The sequence below is a fragment of the Lissotriton vulgaris genome, chromosome 9 (genome assembly GCF_964263255.1).
Source record: "Lissotriton vulgaris chromosome 9, aLisVul1.2, whole genome shotgun sequence".
NCBI classification, from domain to species: domain Eukaryota; kingdom Metazoa; phylum Chordata; class Amphibia; order Caudata; family Salamandridae; genus Lissotriton; species Lissotriton vulgaris.
In genome coordinates, this window is record NC_141697.1 from 28,360,810 (window position 1) to 28,378,294 (window position 17,485).

Below are 17,485 nucleotides of genomic sequence, written 5' to 3' on the forward strand. Positions count from 1 at the left end.
ATCACCGACTGACCCCTGCCCTCACCACGTCTTCAACAAGGCCGACGCTGTCATCGCACCCCACCTGCGAGACATCATCAACACATCCTTCAACACCGCCACCTTCCCGGAGAGCTGGAAGCACGCCGAACTCAGCGCCCTACTCAAGAAACCAACAGCGGACCCCACCGACCTCAAGAATTACCGCCCCATCTCGCTTCTCCCGTTTCCAGCCAAAGTCATCGAGAAGACCGTCAACAAGCAGATGGCCGCCTTCCTCGAGACAAACGGATCCCTCGACCCCTCACAGTCCGGCTTCCGAGCCAATCACAGCACCGAGACCGCCCTCATCGCCGCCACCGATGACATCCGAGCCCTGATGGACAATGGAGAAACAGCGGCCCTCATCCTCCTAGACCTCTCCGCGGCTTTCGACACGGTCTGCCACCGCACCCTAGTACGGCGCCTCAGCAACGTCGGAATCCAGGACAAGGCGCTAGAATGGATCATCTCCTTCCTCGGCGGTAGAACACAGAGAGTCCGCCTACCACCATACAAGTCAGAGGCCTCCGAAGTCATCTGCGGCGTCCCCCAAGGATCTTCTCTGAGCCCCACCCTCTTCAACGTCTACATGAGCCCCCTCGCGGCCATCGTACGCAAACACAACCTCAGCATAATCTCCTACGCCGACGACACCCAGCTGATCCTCTCCCTGACCAACGACCCCGCCGCCGCCAAAGCCAACCTACAAGAAGGGATGAAAGAGGTAGCCGAGTGGATGACGACCAGCCGCCTGAAGCTGAACTCAGACAAGACGGAGGTCCTCATCCTGGGCTCCTCACCCTCCGCCTGGGACGACTCCTGGTGGCCTCCCGCCCTGGGCACCGCACCCAAACCGACAGACCATGCACGCAACCTGGGCTTCATCCTGGACTCCTCCCTCTCCATGACCAGGCAAGTCAACGCCGTCTCCTCGTCATGCTTCAACATCCTACGCATGCTACGGAAGATCTTCTGGTGGATCCCCACAGAGACCAGGAAGACCGTCACCCAGGCCCTCGTCACCAGCCGACTGGACTACGGCAACGCCCTCTACGCCGGCACCACCGCCAAGCTCCAGAAGAGACTCCAGCGGATCCAAAACGCCTCAGCCAGACTCATCCTCGACATCCCACGAACCAGCCACATCTCCGGACATCTGAGAGACCTCCACTGGCTCCCCGTCAGCAAGAGAGTCACCTTCCGCCTCCTCACCCACGCACACAAAGCCCTACACGACCAAGGCCCGAGCTACCTCAACAGCCGAGTCAACTTCTACGCTCCCAAACGCCACCTCCGATCTGCCAGCCACGCCCTCGCCGCCGTCCCCCGCATCCGAAGAGCGACTACAGGAGGAAGGTCCTTCTCCTACCTGGCCGCCAAGACCTGGAACTCCCTCCCGACCGACCTGCGCCTGACCCAAGACCACCTCTCCTTCAGGAAGAAGCTGAAGACCTGGCTGTTCGAGCAGTAGCGGCACCCCCCCCCCCCCAGCGCCTTGAGACCCTACGGGTATGTAGCGCGCTCTAGAAATGTCTTTGATTGATTGATTGATTGCTTCCTTGTTCAAGAGAGGCACCCCGGACCCTCCTGGTCCACTCCAGACGCCATTTTAGGTCCACCGCGTGGGCTTGAATTTGCCAAGGCTTTGTTGCCCAATCCTGGGTCCAGCGACGCCGACAGCTTCTATCTTCGTGGGACAGCTCGATCCTCCATCCTGGTCGCCGACAACGCCTCCTGGTCCGTGAGATCTTCGAGTCAAGCGTCACCCACTCACCTTGTCGAGGTGGCTACCATCCGGTGCCCTCCTGGTGCCCACTGACTACTGGCTAGTAGTCTCGAACTTGGTCCCCTCTGCTTTCAGGTGTCATCTATCTTCGAGATCCAGGCTTGGATCCAACTGAACTTTCTTCACTGGTCACCGGCCAGCATCTTTTCTTCCGGCTCCTGGTCCGTCTACGAGGATTCCCGACGTCTTTTCAGACCTATGCAGCTGCAGCCCCTGGGCTAGGTAACTTCGGCATTTCGGTGCCCCAGCATAGCCTCACTATCCAAGGGTCAGAATCTACTTTCGTTTTCTCCCTACCAGGTCGGGTTCGCCCGAGAACACTAACTTTCTATTTCCTAGCTACCATAGACTTTTGTCCGCATCTCGCGTGAGAGTGCACACACTGCACCCGAGTACCCTAGGCCTCCTAGAAGTAATCTAACGATTCCCTAGTCAAGTCCTAGCGATTCCAAAAGCTATTAGTACTGTACTTACCTGCTAGGAATTTCGCATTCCACTTTCAGAGTATATGGTTTTCCGTGCCCCTCGGGCATTTGTATATACTGTGCTAACTTAAGTATTTTTGTAAGAGTTTTGGTTTGTGCTTAGTACCCTGTCCTCATAAAGAGTACAGGGCTGTTGTGATCTTTAAATAAATAACTGTTTATTTTCATAACACTTGTGTGGTGTCCTTTCACTTGGTATTCAAGGGGTATATGTGTGGTAAACAGCTGGCTTAACACGCCCTCTCGAGTCTTTAGCCTTAGACTGCTCGTATCCACGCTACTAGGATAGCTGGTCTATAAGGTTGACTTACAACCAATCATCAATAAGGGTTGCTGGACTGATACATAGTGTTCACTAGAATAGTGAGCACTGCATATCAGGCCACCTTCTCACAGGCAGCAAAGATGGAGTAAAAGTATCTCTCCTTTTATTGACATTAGCTGAGGGACACAGTTCAATCTTGGGCAATGTTTAGGGTCACCCATTGTGCAACATTATAAACAGTTAAAGAATATGGAATGTGATGTTCAAACCACCAACTTGACATTTTGTGTTTGTTAGTTTCTGTATTTTTCTATACAACTACGTCCCACATGAGACCTGCTTCAAATGAGGTTTTTGTTGGATCCAAGAATTAAAACACTGTAGTTCTTTGGTTTTATTTCCTACTGCCACCTGGATGCAACCGGAATTCTTACTTTATGTTGACCTTGGGTTAATATGCTGGTGATTTAAACAATATCCGAGTTTGATTTCTAGATCTATTGCCCTGTAGAATAAGTGGTGGAATTTCTGATGGGGATAGAATCGCTGACCAGTTCAAGGGCTAGCACAGCCTTGGAAAGACACAGTCCAGGTTTTGTAGGGAAATGTTATAGAACCAGTGGGACTCTGGGTTCTTCCAGTCTTGGCGATGTAGCAGTGACATCCTTCAGCGTGTTAGGGAAACAGAAGTTCTGTGCAGGTCTTGAAAAAGCTGTGCTGCCCTGCATGTGTTTTCCATCCTGCTTTGTTTTCCTTTAGTGATCTCAGCCTCTGTACGCTTGAGGTGCTTGATTATTCTTCCAGCTCAGCCGACTGGAATGAGAGGCCTGGTGTGGGGGTAGATTTGGGGGTAGGATGGTCATCGACATGTTCACGTCTCTGTAGCGGTCCAGTTCCTTGTGATGGGTTGGCTTGAAGTTAGTCCATAAACAATATGTAACTGGACCCCTGTGGTAAGTATTTCTGCCAGTTTTGGGGTAGTGTCAGGAAGCCTGAGCCAGCAGACCGGGCGGCTGTTCACAAATCCCAGCACCTCAGCCGGTTATGGAGACCGATCATCTTCCACGTAGTTCCATAATAGATAATTAGGCCAGTTTGAACTGGTCAAGGAGGGACATAAGCAGAAGGCCACCATTGCTTAAGCAATGCAGAGAACAGGGCCAGTTTCACCTGAGGAGGGACATCCATCTGAACAGAAGGGAGTGCAATCGGACCCATGACCCTTCCAACAGGTAGATCCATTTCCAGGGATTAGTCCAGACCCAAGGGGAAGTGCAGGTAGCAATAAACACTGTGGAGAGATGAACCCCCACACTAACCTCCACACGCACAGTATCGCACTAGAGGCCACCATTCACCCATGCCGCTTTAGCTTCACTCAAAATGGGGAACAATTTCAGTTTCCTACAGTCAACCGGCTCTAGTTCTGCTGACCAACAAATAAGCAAACACAGGGGGCAGCTCCATAGTAGTTGTGGGTTGTCAAGTTCATCCGGTTGCAACACACACGACTGGTCCCACAAATAAAGAGCACAAAGTTTCAGCTTTCTACGCAAGTTAAAGGACATTTATCACCAAAAGAATACTAATTTTAGGTTCTGTGTAGTATTTTCCTAAAACGTTTAGTGACTAACTGAAACTTATATGCAGGTTGCATGTTTTGCCCAGTGCCCGTGCTTAGACCTGTATTCAGTGTTGGTGCTGCAAACCTTTCCATTGCTGGGGGTGTTGTGCCTCCGGTATGAGTGCACCGACGTTCACTTCCTTTCTTCTGCAGGTAGTGGCACCTCCATGTCTGCCCTGAGAGCCTCCTGTCTGCTGGGCTGCTCGATCATGCAGGAAAATCCAGACGGTCTGGTGCAGGCCCAAGCGATCTCGTGCCTTCAGCAGCTTCACATGTTCGCCCCACGTCATGTCAACCTCTCCAGCCTAGTGCCAAGCCTGTGTGTAAGTAACCTTGCTATGGAAATCACCTGTGTTAAGAATTCAGACTTGTTATACATATAAGCTCTTGAATCGCAATTCTGAGCCCTATGTCACTCTTATCAATCTTCCTCTAGTCTGTAGAGTGCCTCTAACAAACCTGTTCTACCTGTAACTTAAATGTACTATTTGGGGCTGGCGGTGTCATTTGTGGCTAGAACCCTGCTTTTCTAAGTGCCTAAAACAGGCGGGTGTGTCGGTCATAAGTGACCAGGAGTGTTTAGGTGGGCACTGCATGCTCAAGCTCCTGATGGGGGAGTGGGGCAGTTGTTCTCAACAAAAGACTCATGCAGGCAGTCTGAATATGCTGGAGTGCATGAAGGAAGTCGCTGCAGTGGACATTGATATCTGCATTCTTGTACTTCAGTAACATACAGTACAGTTAGCACTGAACTCACACACAGCTTTCGAAATCCAGGCAGAATATTTAAGGAAAAGGAGCAAGGCCAAGCCAAAGAATCTTAACACTCACTTTTGTGAGGTACTTGGATCTTTTCAGCGCTCAAATGTGGCTGCTCCTGGCCCCAGAAGAGGTGTAGTGTCTGTGGGGTCCTGGAAGCACAGGCGGTCAGTTAATAAATGAACTCTTTTCTCATTCACATGATAGATGCTTGTGCTGTCCAAACAGTGACTTTCACAATCTGAAGCAATTCTGAGTATCTAAAGTTCCCACAGCTTCCACACAGTCCCAGATAAAAGACCGTAGGCCTCCTTGCAATGAGCCGCCTTGCTACCAGGCCAGCGGGATCATGGTTGAAGTAGACGGGTCTTGGGCTTGGTGTCAAAGGCCAAGGAGCTCAGTTACATTCTTCACTGCAGTCTAGCCATGCACATCTATTAGTATTAGACACGCAGTGCCGTCTTGCAATAATTAACTGCTGCAATATTGGCAGAGCTGCATTCACTCGTCTAGCAGTGCTTGGTCCACAAAGACCAATCCTATCCGCTCACCTACCACCATGGGGTTAAGTGCCAGTGTTTGACTTCCTGTTATGCATGCACTCCTTCAGCCTTTATCTCACTGCTCTACTGTTTTCATCTTCTCTATGCAGGATCTCTTGTTGGATAACTCAGTATTGGTAGGTCCTTGGAACCTCGAGCAGCGTGTGGTGTTCCTTCCCTAGCTCCTCTTCCATCCTGCTGTTACATTTACATTATAATCCCATTGCCATATCCTGCGTGCCGTGGCATGCACAGGTGTGTGGTGTACTCGAATGGCACTCCATATGCCTGCTGTGGCATGCACAGGTGTGTGGTGTAATTGAATGGCGCTCCCCATGCCTGCAATGCCTTATGTTGACATGTCTGCGCTGATGGCTTCCTGCAGGACGCACGCAGCATCTTATACTAGCATGCTGTATATTGAAGACACGCTGCTTATTTCTCTCAAATCTTGCTTGGGGCCTCTTGGCGATCTAGAGTTTTTGGCTCTATCTGGGTAGTTACTCTGTATTCACTTTTCCTTTTCCTTCAGCTCCCACCACGCATCGGCTGGCCGCCCGCTGTAATTCCAAATGGTGAATACACCACAATCAAGCACTGGTTCTTTGCTGCTTATATTTCTACCCACCACAGGCTTTGGAATCAAGTTGTGAACTTCTTGCTTATAATATATCTTGTTTTCTTCCAGTCGAGGGCAGGGAGCAAGGGTGTTGTTGTGCTTTGCTTAGCCACAGTAGCATGAGATGAGCTTCCTGTTGTCCCCTTGCTCTGCATTTCAATGCCTTATTGTAACACCAAAGGGAGAGATGCATTGCTTGTTCACTGCCTCGCTGCGGCTGGCTAGGCAGCTTTCTGGACACTTCTACATTCCTGCATCTTGCTGCCCCTTAAGTGTCTCTGGTAAATAAGTACAAGCAAACCCAAGAATGAGTATGGATAGAGACCCAGGGTAGTACGTATTTTGAGGAACAACAGTCCCTCAGACAATTAATAGACACTAATGCTCTGGAGACCAGAATAATATCCAGGAGTAATCAAAATGGATCTGTAGTACACTTTCACTCAAACATGTGTACATGGAAGATAAGTCCCCTGGGATAATATTCAACGGGTGTTAAAAACATGAAAACAAATGGGCACGAAACATTAAATGACCATCCGTTATATCCACAAAGGTGATTACTACCCGGATGTTATTCTGGTCTCCTGAGCATTCGTGTCCATTAATTGCCTTAGAGACTGTTGTTCCTGGAAATACCTAATGTGTCCCTTGCACCTCACTTCAGAAGAACTCCTAACCTAGCTGAGCTGTACTTTGTCTGTTTCCCAGCCATCAATGCAGGCTAGATCACCCTTCTGCCTGTTTGTAGTTTAGGTAGCCCGGCCATGGTCGTCAAGCACCTAGGAAGGTTCCTGCTGGTGTATGTGGACTCTATTGAACTGACCCCCTACCCTTCCTCTGCAGATATTATTTTGTGACAGGCCATACAAGTTGGGGATACACTATGGGTAGACTAGAGGGTGATCATCTCTTCAATTCCCTGCAGTCTCCCCAACAGGAATGTCTCCCTATTACTTGCCCGTCCCTCAGCAGGTAATTCTAGTAATAAGTTCCCTGGCAGCGGATGCACCGGTATGCAGATAAGCGCTCGCAGATTAGTGAAGGCCCTGAGATGTTAAGCTATCACATTCCAATGCAGGCTTTAATAGATTCTCAACCACCAAGTGTACATGATGAAACCGCTTGCAAGTCAGTGTTTGGCAGTTAAGGCTGGACTGTTTTATTTTGGCTTGTCCAAGATTGATTTGTATATGGCTGGTCCCTGTCTAGCATGGCGCTGTGGAAAACTAAATTTGAAACTAGAATGCGACCCGATTAATTACCAGTGGCTGAAATTAATTCAAGCTCTATAGTAATCGCTTTCTTGTTTTTATAGGTAAGATGGCCAAATTGTGACGATTATGCTCAGATATGGTTTTCGTCAATGGACTCAAACTGGTCCTTGCTGACAAGACCTAAAAAGCCAATACCAGTCTAGGGTTTATCTCGTCTGGAGAGGGCCTGGCAATTAAGTCTGGGCTGTTACCATTGAATCAGAACCAGATTTGATAGGCACATGGCTGTTCTCTGTTTATAGTGGGGCTAAAGGGCCCAACAATGGACTAGAAGCAGACCTGAATAATGATCAATGGCTGAGATTAATCAAGGATTCCACCCAGCTCCTTTTTGTTTTCTCACAACCTAAGTTACTAAACTTCAGCCACAGCTCCAGGTGCTCGAAGCATGGTCATCTCATTTCCTCCTTTATTCACGGACATCCCACATGGCATGGAATCCCAGAGCATGTCAAATGCTTCTCCTCTGTTGACGAGTGAGTCACCTTCCCTGGGCCCTCCAGATTGTGTGCAAATAACCTACTTCCTTGGGTGAAAGGTGACCTTGGCTGCCCTGGGGCGTGTCTTTTGCCTTCAAGGGTCCCTCACACTGCCTTCTCGGTGATAATTCTGTGCACCTGGATTAAAAGTACCCGTTTGATTTTCCTCTCTATTTGGGTTTATATTCTGTAGGCGAGTGCCACGTTCCCGGAGGGTCTTGTATTTGATATGGCACTTGCTGTCTGTCGCCCCTTTGACAAGCCACTGCCCTCACATGTTTTCTTTTTACCTGTAGGTGAACCTATGCAGTTCCTACCTGCTGCTGAGACGGGCAGTGCTAGCTTGTCTGTGTCAGCTGGTTCAACGGGAAGCGGCCGAGGTCTCGGATCATGCGATTGCTTTGGCCAAGGATGGAGAAGATGATATTATCCTCGGTAAGGCAGTTGTTTTTGTTGTGAATTGCTGCGGCTGTTTCTTTTTACTCCTCAGGCCTTGGCCTGGCAGTTGAGCTTAAACAGGGGAATGAAGCTGTTCTCTGGTGCACTAAATGAGAGCCATGAGCTGGGCACCACCACTTCCTTTCCTGGGTGAGAAATGCAGGCCTTATTAGAGTTTGACTCACACAGTCGAATAAAGAGATTTTGACCTAATATTTCCTCTGCTGAAAGCAGCTAAAATTTCCAGGTTAAAGTCTGAGGCAAAGTGAAGTACTGAGGAAATGACCCTTTGAATATCCGTTTCTCCAGTAACCCCTCATTTCTTATTGGACCCTTAGGGTTGAACTCATAATGAGGCTGATGTTCAAACCTCCTGCAGCTATTGGTACCCTTGGTATTGGTAAGACCATGGGCGGGTAAATATCAGACCATTTCCGAGGCCTTTTGTAAAGAGGATCCAGGTTTTTTTCCAGACTTTATTAACCCCACCTCCCTCTTTAGTCCCATCATTTTGTGGAACTCCCACTTTTGCTTGCTCATTATTTGTTCGTTATTCTCTAGTCCAGTGCATAGGCCAGTTCACTGCAGATTCAGCTGCAGTATGTAACTCCTTGTTCATGGTGAACATGTGACTGAGTGATCTGTTCTTTTCTGGCTTTTGATGCTCGGAGTCTTTGATTTTCTGTCTTTGCAGCTGTATATTTTTTTTAAGGATGCATTGTGCAGTTGCACATCCCCTTTCCTACAATGTTTCACTACACCATTAAACGTTTTTTCTCATTCTGCCCTACTACCTTTTACCTTCTTTGTGGCCTAAAAATGAGACACCATTTTTTTTTCAAATTAGTGCACTGGGTATACTTGACTACGACACATAAAGCATTTGTGCGTGTGCAATGTTTTATACCTATCTTATTACCTTTCTTACATTTGCACTTCTAGAATGCTCGGGATCACTTCCTGTTTAATAGTTTGCAGCATGTCTACACATTTATAACTGATTTACCTACAGTATTGTACCCTTTTGAATATTGCATTTAATATCCCAAATTCCCCGAAAATGTTTGTTTCGCTATAGATCCAAGTAAATGTCTTGTCGCTCTCTCTCTCTGCAGAGGTGAACCTCCGGGAAATTGGCCTGGAGGGTGCACTGCTAATCCTTTTGGATGGAGAGTCCGATCCTAGACTGCGGCAGGACATCAAGGAGACGCTGTGCCACATGCTGACTTCCATGGGCTTGCAGAAACTCCCATTCTGGCTCAAGCTTTGCAAAGATGTGCTTTCTGCCTCAGCAGGTGAGTGCGGTGGCTATGTGTGGGCAAAGAGTTTGCGTGGGCTTCAGTCAATAATGTTTGTGTGACTTAGTGAGGAATCTAGGAGTGGTCATCAGTAATGTGTAGTCGCTGTGATAATGTTTGCTGGTGTGGTTTGTGCATCTGGTCATTATTGTTTTATTGGTCTTGGCAGTGAGTTTACAGTGCATGTTGGTTTTGGTGGCACATACTGTAGTGTTGTGGTTGGTGTGCTAATGTGTGTTGGTGGTACATTTGAGTTTGAGGGTCATATCAGTTGTGTTACTAACTGATGGTAGCATAAACCAATGTGTAGTGTATGTACACAGGGCTGGTTTGTGTCAGATGTTTGTGCTTGATGTGTGGACAGTGCATGTGGGAAAATTAATTTGTGGTTTAAGGCTTTTATTGCTTACACTTTTCCTCCCATACATTAAATATGAATGAGTCTCAGCACTGTAAATCAGGTCTCCTGGGAAAGAGTGGTTTGTTTATTGAATAAATTAAACTGTAGTTTTAATCCTTGGGATGGGGGGAACGGGGAAGCATTGTTCAGATGTCGGCTCTGTGAACCACAGAGTGGTGTTCACTGGTACAGTTTTTTTTTCTATATACTGCCAAACGGATTGACAAGATTGCATTCATCTGGGACCAGTAGGTCCACAGTGCAGCACCGAGCAGAGCGGGCGCTGCCAGTCTTGCTTTGTACTGTGTACAGGCCAGCCTGTTGAAGTCCCTGTTGGCACCACCATCATCAAAAGCCTCCTTATTGTCCTTTACTAATGTGACACCAGTAACCTTGTCGATGAGGCAACAACACCCTCAATTACATCAATTTCATTAATATCAAAAACTATGCCGGTTTTAGCTGTGCCCAGGTTTACTTTGGACATACCGTCTTCTTTATTGCTTTCTCAGACATAATCAAGCACCAAACTATCTGCACACATCTTTGATTTCAAAGGAGGTAATGAAAAAAACCTGTTGATGGGGAGGATGGTCCTATCTGATGTGCATACAATGAGATTCTTTCAGTGTCAAATGCCAAGATGATGTCAGCACACCGATAAAGACAAGTAGTGTTTAACACTCTAACGTCTATCCAACCCTCGATTTCTAAGAACTGGATACACGTTAGAGTGTGTATACCACCCAGGTTCCGCGCACTTGGTCCTGACGAAAACCTGGTGGATACCAACACAGGTTGAAACATGTAGACCTTAATTTTACATTCACATAGATACTGTTGGTCATTTAAGCCAACAGAAGTATCCCACAACTAATTTTAACATTGTCCAGTAGCTTTAGAATTAAGTTTTTTTCAGGAAGTTATACTCGGACAATTTTTAACATCACTTTTTTGCACCTCATTCACACAAAAAAAACCTGCTCCACTGTAGTCCGGTGTCGCAGCACACCCCGATGGCACTCGGCTGTCCGGGTGGGACCCCTATGATGAAGCATCTCCCCAACCAGGTTGGTGAGTGAGGGGTCTTTTCTAACAAAAGAATATTTTTCTTTTGTTACTTCTCCATCTCTCTACATCCCATTTAGGACCATTGATTTGGTCCAATGGTGATACTTTTTTGGTTGTTTACCAGCGGACTACCACTTCAAAGGAGAAAAATGTGGCCACTAACTCTTCTCTTCCTTATATTTCACCACCTTCACCCATTCATGAAGAATTGTTTATTACACCTATACATTCCCCTACACCACCATCACCTGACACACAGGATACTTGGGATTGGGGATATTAATGACTATATACCACAGGATGCTGATCCATGGGATAATTATAATGTTCGAGGCATGTGGGCTAATGAAATTCATATCTGTGCATAGATTGCTGCCTAGTGTTGGGTCCGGATGATCGCACATTGTTGTCCTGGGAGAGTCTTCGAAGTATCACGTGACAGGTGGCTCCTCCCATGGACTACAGTGCGCATGGGCATCGACTCCATCCCCAGATTGTTTTTTTCCGTCATTGGGTTCGGATGCATATTGGTTCACTCAAGTTCGGAATCAATATAAAACTTTCTTTTGGCCAAAAGGCCTTTAGTTTATCGTCGGTATTATCTTGCGATCGGTGCCCAGTTCTGTTCCAGCTCAGTTCCCGAGCCGGACATCCAGAGGAGCCGCGTGGCTTTTTGCCACTGAAGGCCCGGTCGACGCCAGAGGCCTTATCGACGAACCATCATGGAACGGAGCCCATTCAAAAGATGTCCTGTGTGCAACTCAAAATATCCTCACATCGACGTCCACCCGGTGTGCAACAAGTGCCTGTCGCCAGATCACGATGAAGCCAGCTGTATGGCTTGTTCCCGTTTCCGATCCAAGAAGACGATTCGACTTCGACGCGCAGCACTCAAGGAAGCCCAGCAGACGGCACCTGACCCGGTGAACATCTTCGATGCCGAGGATGATGAGGAAGCAGAGAGGGAGGTTCGAGAGAACCTGTCTAATCCCGCATCGCAGGTCGACTCCAGCTACAACGCGGATGTTGAGATGCTCGATGCTGAAGACGTCGCCGACGAGGTAGGAGACGACGATGGGGACTTTGGGGCCATGGAAGATAGCTCAAGCGAGGAGCTAGCCCCAGAAACTGATACTGGGGCCAAAACATTTCAAAAGGCTCAGGTCGAGGGATCGCCACATGACCTTACCCAAGATCTTCCAATGGGTTCTACAGCCCCGCCTTCGGGCCCGGCTTCGGACATTTCTAATGAGCCGCAAGTTGCCAAATCCAAACCGAAAGACAAAGCTTCGGTGTCTACGCAACCCAAAGCACTAGAGGCGAAATCGAAACCGAAAGTGCGTATTGCTTTGGTCGGCTTGAAGTCCTCTGAACTATTGGCACCGTCGAAGCATAAAGGTGTTATCGACCCGAAGAGGCCGTTAAAGGGCGTCGAGCCAAAGACTGGCACACCGAAAGCACCGGTCAAGGACGTCGACCCGAAGAAATCGGTGCCGAAGACCGTCGACACCGACAAAGGACTCGGAGCTCAGAAGGTTCTCGAACCTACGCGTCGACCGGACAAGGCTAAAAGTGGTGCAGCCATAGAGTCCACGCCTGGCGGTGGCTCGAAGGATTCTGTTGAGTCAACGCAGCCGTCTGCTTCCTTCTCGAAGCAGGTAGCGGACTCGCTAAAGCGCATTAAGGAGAAGGCTTCGGCTGTCGGACCAAAGGATACTCCACCTCCAAAGACTGCCGGTAAACCTCAAAAGGTGTCGGCGCCCATCCACTTCACGCTGCCGCCGAAAGTGGTACCGAAGGCCTTCGTCCCTAAGATGGCCGTCGAAGCGCCCAGGAAGGTGTCAACTGAGCCGAAGCCCACAACTGTGGTCCCGGCCACAAGGCATCGACAACCCTCGCTTGAAGAGCAACAGGAACAATTCATCGATGCCGACACAGGCAGACTTTCTATTTATAAACAAAAGATCGCCCTGGAACAGCCTATGGAGTCGTATAGAATCCCACTGAAAAAGAAGAAGGATTCTACTACAACACCAGTTCTTGTAGAACCTATATCTCTACGTGGCCAAAATGTCTCGCCCACTTATTCGGATGTGGAAACAGGAGAAGGTGACGATGAGGAGTACAGCTATCCTGTGGACACTGATGCAGAAGATCATAATGAACCCTGGGCAGATGCTGCTGACTCAGGGGATTCACACACTGCCCCAGACACTCATGTGTATGCTGTAAAGACATCGCCTACTGAGGATTCAGCGGCGTTTAATGTACTTATTGAAAGGGCAGCCAAAAATCATGATGTCCAGCTCCATGCTGACTCTATTGAAGTGGATTTTTTGTTTGACACCTTTTCCACCTCAGAGAGGACTGTCAAGACTCTGCCTATGCTGAAGGGTGTCTTAAAACATGCTGGGGAGATATTTAAGGAGCCTAAAAGGGCCAGGGTGATTAACCCCAGGATTGAAAAGAAGTACAAACCGGCGCCTGGGGACCCTACCTACATCAAGGGCCAGTTGCCGTTGGACTCTCTGGTTGTTTCTAATGCCCGGAACAGGGCTAACTCACAAACAACGGGTGATGCTCGTCCCCCTGATAAAGAATCTAAGGTGCTAGAAGCATCGGGGAAAAGGGTGGCAGCTCAAGCGGCCAATATCTGTCGCATTTCAAACACTCACGCACTCTAAGCCAGATATGACAAGGCCCATTACGACACACTTGAGACCCTGTTACAGCACTTGCCAGATGAATATAAGGAGGCAGCTGAGATGCTCATACAGGAGGGGAAGCTCATATCAAATGCTTCTATCAAATGTGCACTGGACGCAGCAGACACCGCGGCCAGAGCCGTTAACACTAGTGTCATGTTGAGGCGACATGCCTGGCTCAGAATCTCCGGGTTCAAGCCAGAGATACAGACCACCATTCTAAATCAGCCAGTAAACCCTGATCATTTATTTGGCCCAGAGGTGGACACCACCTTGGAAAAAATCAAAAAAGGACACAAACTGCAAAGTCTATGGGGGCTCTCCAGTCGCAGCAGTTCAGGGGTGGTTCTTTTCGTCGCTCAAGCAATAGAGGTGTTTCCAGAGGCCAGCTGTCCCAGCAAACACAGTACAATAAAGGTGGCGCGCAAACCACATACACAAAACAAAGTAGAGGTGGCTATCGTGGAAACAGCACCAAGGGCAGAGGTCGTGGAAACAACAGCTCCAGATCCTCCGCCACTAACAAACAGTGACGTCTTGTCACTGCCCCCCGACCCAACAACACCGGTCGGGGGGAGACTCCAACAGTTCTTGCCGGTCTGGAAGTCCATCACCACAGACAGGTGGGTCACAAAGCTTATCCAGTACGGTTATTGTCTGGAGTTAACATCCACTCCACCCAACATACCCCCAAGACCCCGTCCTATGTCCGCAGAGCATTTGCACTTATTGCAGCAGGAGGTATTCGTCATGCTGCAAAAAGGTGCAATCGAGCTCGTGCCTGTGGAAGAAAGAGGCACAGGAGTGTACTCACTGTACTTCTTGATCCCAAAAAAGGACGGGTCCCTCAGACCCATACTGGACCTCAGACCCCTTAATCTGTACATTCTATCAGAACACTTTCACATGCTAACATTGCAGCAGGTTCTACCGTTGCTCAGTCAATTCAATTCAATTCAGTGATTTATATAGCGCGCTACATACCCAGAGGGTCTCAAGGCGCTTGGAGAGGGTGGGGAGTTACTTGTCGAATATCCAGGTTTTAAGTTATTTTCTGAATGCTAGGTGGTTCTGGGTGAGGCGAAGGTGAGTGGGAAGTGAGTTCCAGGTTTTAGCCGCCAGGTAGGAGAAGGATCTTCCTCCCATGGTGGTTTTGTTGATGCGAGGTACAGCAGCAAGGGCTTGGTGGGAGGAGCGTAGCTGGCGGGAGGGGGTGTAGAAGGAAAGTCGTGTGTTGAGGCATTCGGGTCCAAGTTCGTAAAGTGCTTTGTGTACGTGGGTTAGAAGGCGGAATGTTATCCTCTTATTGATGGGAAGCCAGTGGAGGTTTTTCAGGTGCCACATTAGATCTGAAGGATGCATACTTTCATATTCCGCTACACCCGTCACACAGAAAATACCTCGGATTCACCATTCAAAATCAGCATTACCAATTCAAGGTCCTCACTTTCGGAGTAACGACGGCACCCGGGGTGTTTACAAAGTGTCTGGCAACAGTGGCTGCACACCTACGGAGCCGAAACATTCACGTCTACCCTTATCTGGACAACTGGCTTATCCAGGCAAAGTCGGCCCAGCAGTGTGCCGCCCACATGTCCCACACCATTCACCTTCTTCGCGATCTGGGATTCTCACTGAATTACCCAAAGTCCCACCTTCAACCCGCCCACATACAGCAGTATCTGGGCGCGACAATAGACACTCTGGCAGCCACAGCACAGCCAAATTCAATGAGGATCAGCAGCATTCAATCGCTGATACAAAGATTCAGACCTCAACACTAGCTTCAGGCACGAGTGTTCATGCAGTTGATAGGATATGATGGCCTCCTGCATCTTCATAGTCCCGCACGCAAGACTACATATGCGTCCGCTTCAGGAGTGCGTAGCACGTCAGTGGAATCAGGCTCACGGACAGCTGAAAGACCTAGTGTTGGTAACCGGTCGTGCATACTGTAGGAGAGTAGGGTCTGCAATCCTATGATCACCCAGATTTTTTGCTTTTGTTTCACTGGTTTACGACTTTCTCTGGCTGTGGGCCTGCCAATCAGACCCACAGCCTGGCTGTTCTCTTTCTAAATTACGATATGTACCCTAGGTGCATTTACCAATTGGTACTGGGCCACCTTATCAGACCCTGTAACTCAGGGCATAGGTGTACCCAGGGCCGCCAGGGGCTGCAGCAAGTATTATGCCACCCCTGGCTGGCCTCCTAAATTTGACACAACTGGCTGCACGACAGCTGGGGCGAAGTCGTGTAATCACCCTTCGCTATAGGTATAGTAGTTCTATATCTAACCATACGATGGACACCCGAGTTCCTATCAGTCACTCCTATGGCAGGCCTTGACAATCCTGAAGGCAGAGTGCGTGGGCTCGTATGAACTAGGTTCTGGCCCGAGCCGAGCCCGGTTGCAGCTTGCGGAATCAAGACCCAATGGCTGTTCCATGATAACGCGTACCACACCGGTAACTTCGGTGTCGCGTTATCAAGGCATGTCGAGTAAGGTGTCATACGAATCAGGATGCTGCCCTCTCACCAATTCTGGCGACGAGGTTAGCATTCCGCCCTTCTAGAGGGACACGACATGTACGTAACTGTGAACCCCGGTTAAAGTTAACTAAAGCCTCAGCTCCACAAAATGGATGCTGCCACCACAGACACGAGTCTGACCTCCTGCTGCTGGGAGTCCTTCCAGCGAGGAGCGCTTGGACAAAGGGTTTCCTGTCGAGGGCGGTGTTCGCACCGTCCCAGACAGGGTCTGTGTATTCTGGGTAGGTAGGGCTTTTGCGAGAAGGTGACTGCGGAGTGGCACCCCGGTGCTCACTACGCATCTGCCGGTCAGAACCAGTTCCAGGGGCGCCAGCCCTGGCCTGGGGAAAGTCCGGCAGGGGAGAGGGGTGTAACTACCCCCCTACCTGGTCCCACCCTTAGGGCAGGACCTAGTCATGTACCCACCCCTTTCTTTAGAATAAAGGCCGGAGCGGGGACCCTTCCAAATTAGATCATCTTTGAATCAAGAATACTTTCTACGAAAGGACTTGAGACTCTTCTCAAGATTTCTCCCTTGTGACTAAGGAGTAGTCACCCTGCATCAGCGGGCACCATCTAAGAACCCTGAGGTTTGCTGCAAGTCCTTCCTCAAGGATCCGACGGCCCAGCTCGACGAGAACCGACTTCCCTGGCACCTCTGACCTCTACCCACGTCATCAGCTCAGCTGTGATCTGTGGGTGCGACGAGACCTCGAGGGACCGGCCATCATCAAAACCTGCACGCTTTCTTAACCAGCACGACCATCGAAGCAATTCTCTGGTGAGTGCTCTGGGGTCCGAGAATCCCCGACCCTGAGCAGCTCCAGCACCGAAGTGCAGTCTCCCAGCATCTCCACGATCTGCGTGGGGCCCTTCTGCTCGCTGCTCAGCACGTTGTCTGGTCACTAGCCGCTGGCTTGTGCTCTTCCTTGACGACATCCGACAACCAACACTGCTGGTCTGGTTGCTCCAGACCGGCCCTTGCCCCCTTTTTCGAGAGGAGCACCCCGGACCCTCCTGGTCCATCCAAGATGCCATCTTAGGCCCACCACGTGGCCCGAGATCTGCCAAGGCTTGTTGCCCCAATCCTGGGCCCAGCGACGCCGACAGCATCATCCTTCGTGGGACAGCTCGCACCTCCATCCTGGTCGCCGACAACGCCTCCTGGTCCGTGAGACTGCAGA

At 49.4% G+C, this 17,485-nt stretch overlaps 1 protein-coding gene across 4 annotated transcripts in view; it reads left to right on the forward strand.

Annotated features, from left to right (window-relative positions):
• The window catches only part of HEATR5A (HEAT repeat containing 5A), a 502,340-nt gene that overhangs the window by 190,136 nt on the left and 294,719 nt on the right, over positions 1 to 17,485 (forward strand). For 3 of the 4 annotated variants that reach the window (XM_086936964.1, XM_086936966.1, XM_086936965.1), the window contains exons 21-23: positions 4,335 to 4,504; positions 8,154 to 8,292; positions 9,411 to 9,590. In XM_086936964.1, coding sequence (XP_086793090.1) covers positions 4,335 to 4,504; positions 8,154 to 8,292; positions 9,411 to 9,590 — 489 coding nt within the window. Of the gene's footprint in view, positions 1 to 4,334; positions 4,505 to 5,592; positions 5,620 to 8,153; positions 8,293 to 9,410; positions 9,591 to 17,485 lie in introns of all 4 variants that reach the window. The other variant, XM_086936962.1, reaches the window with a different exon arrangement.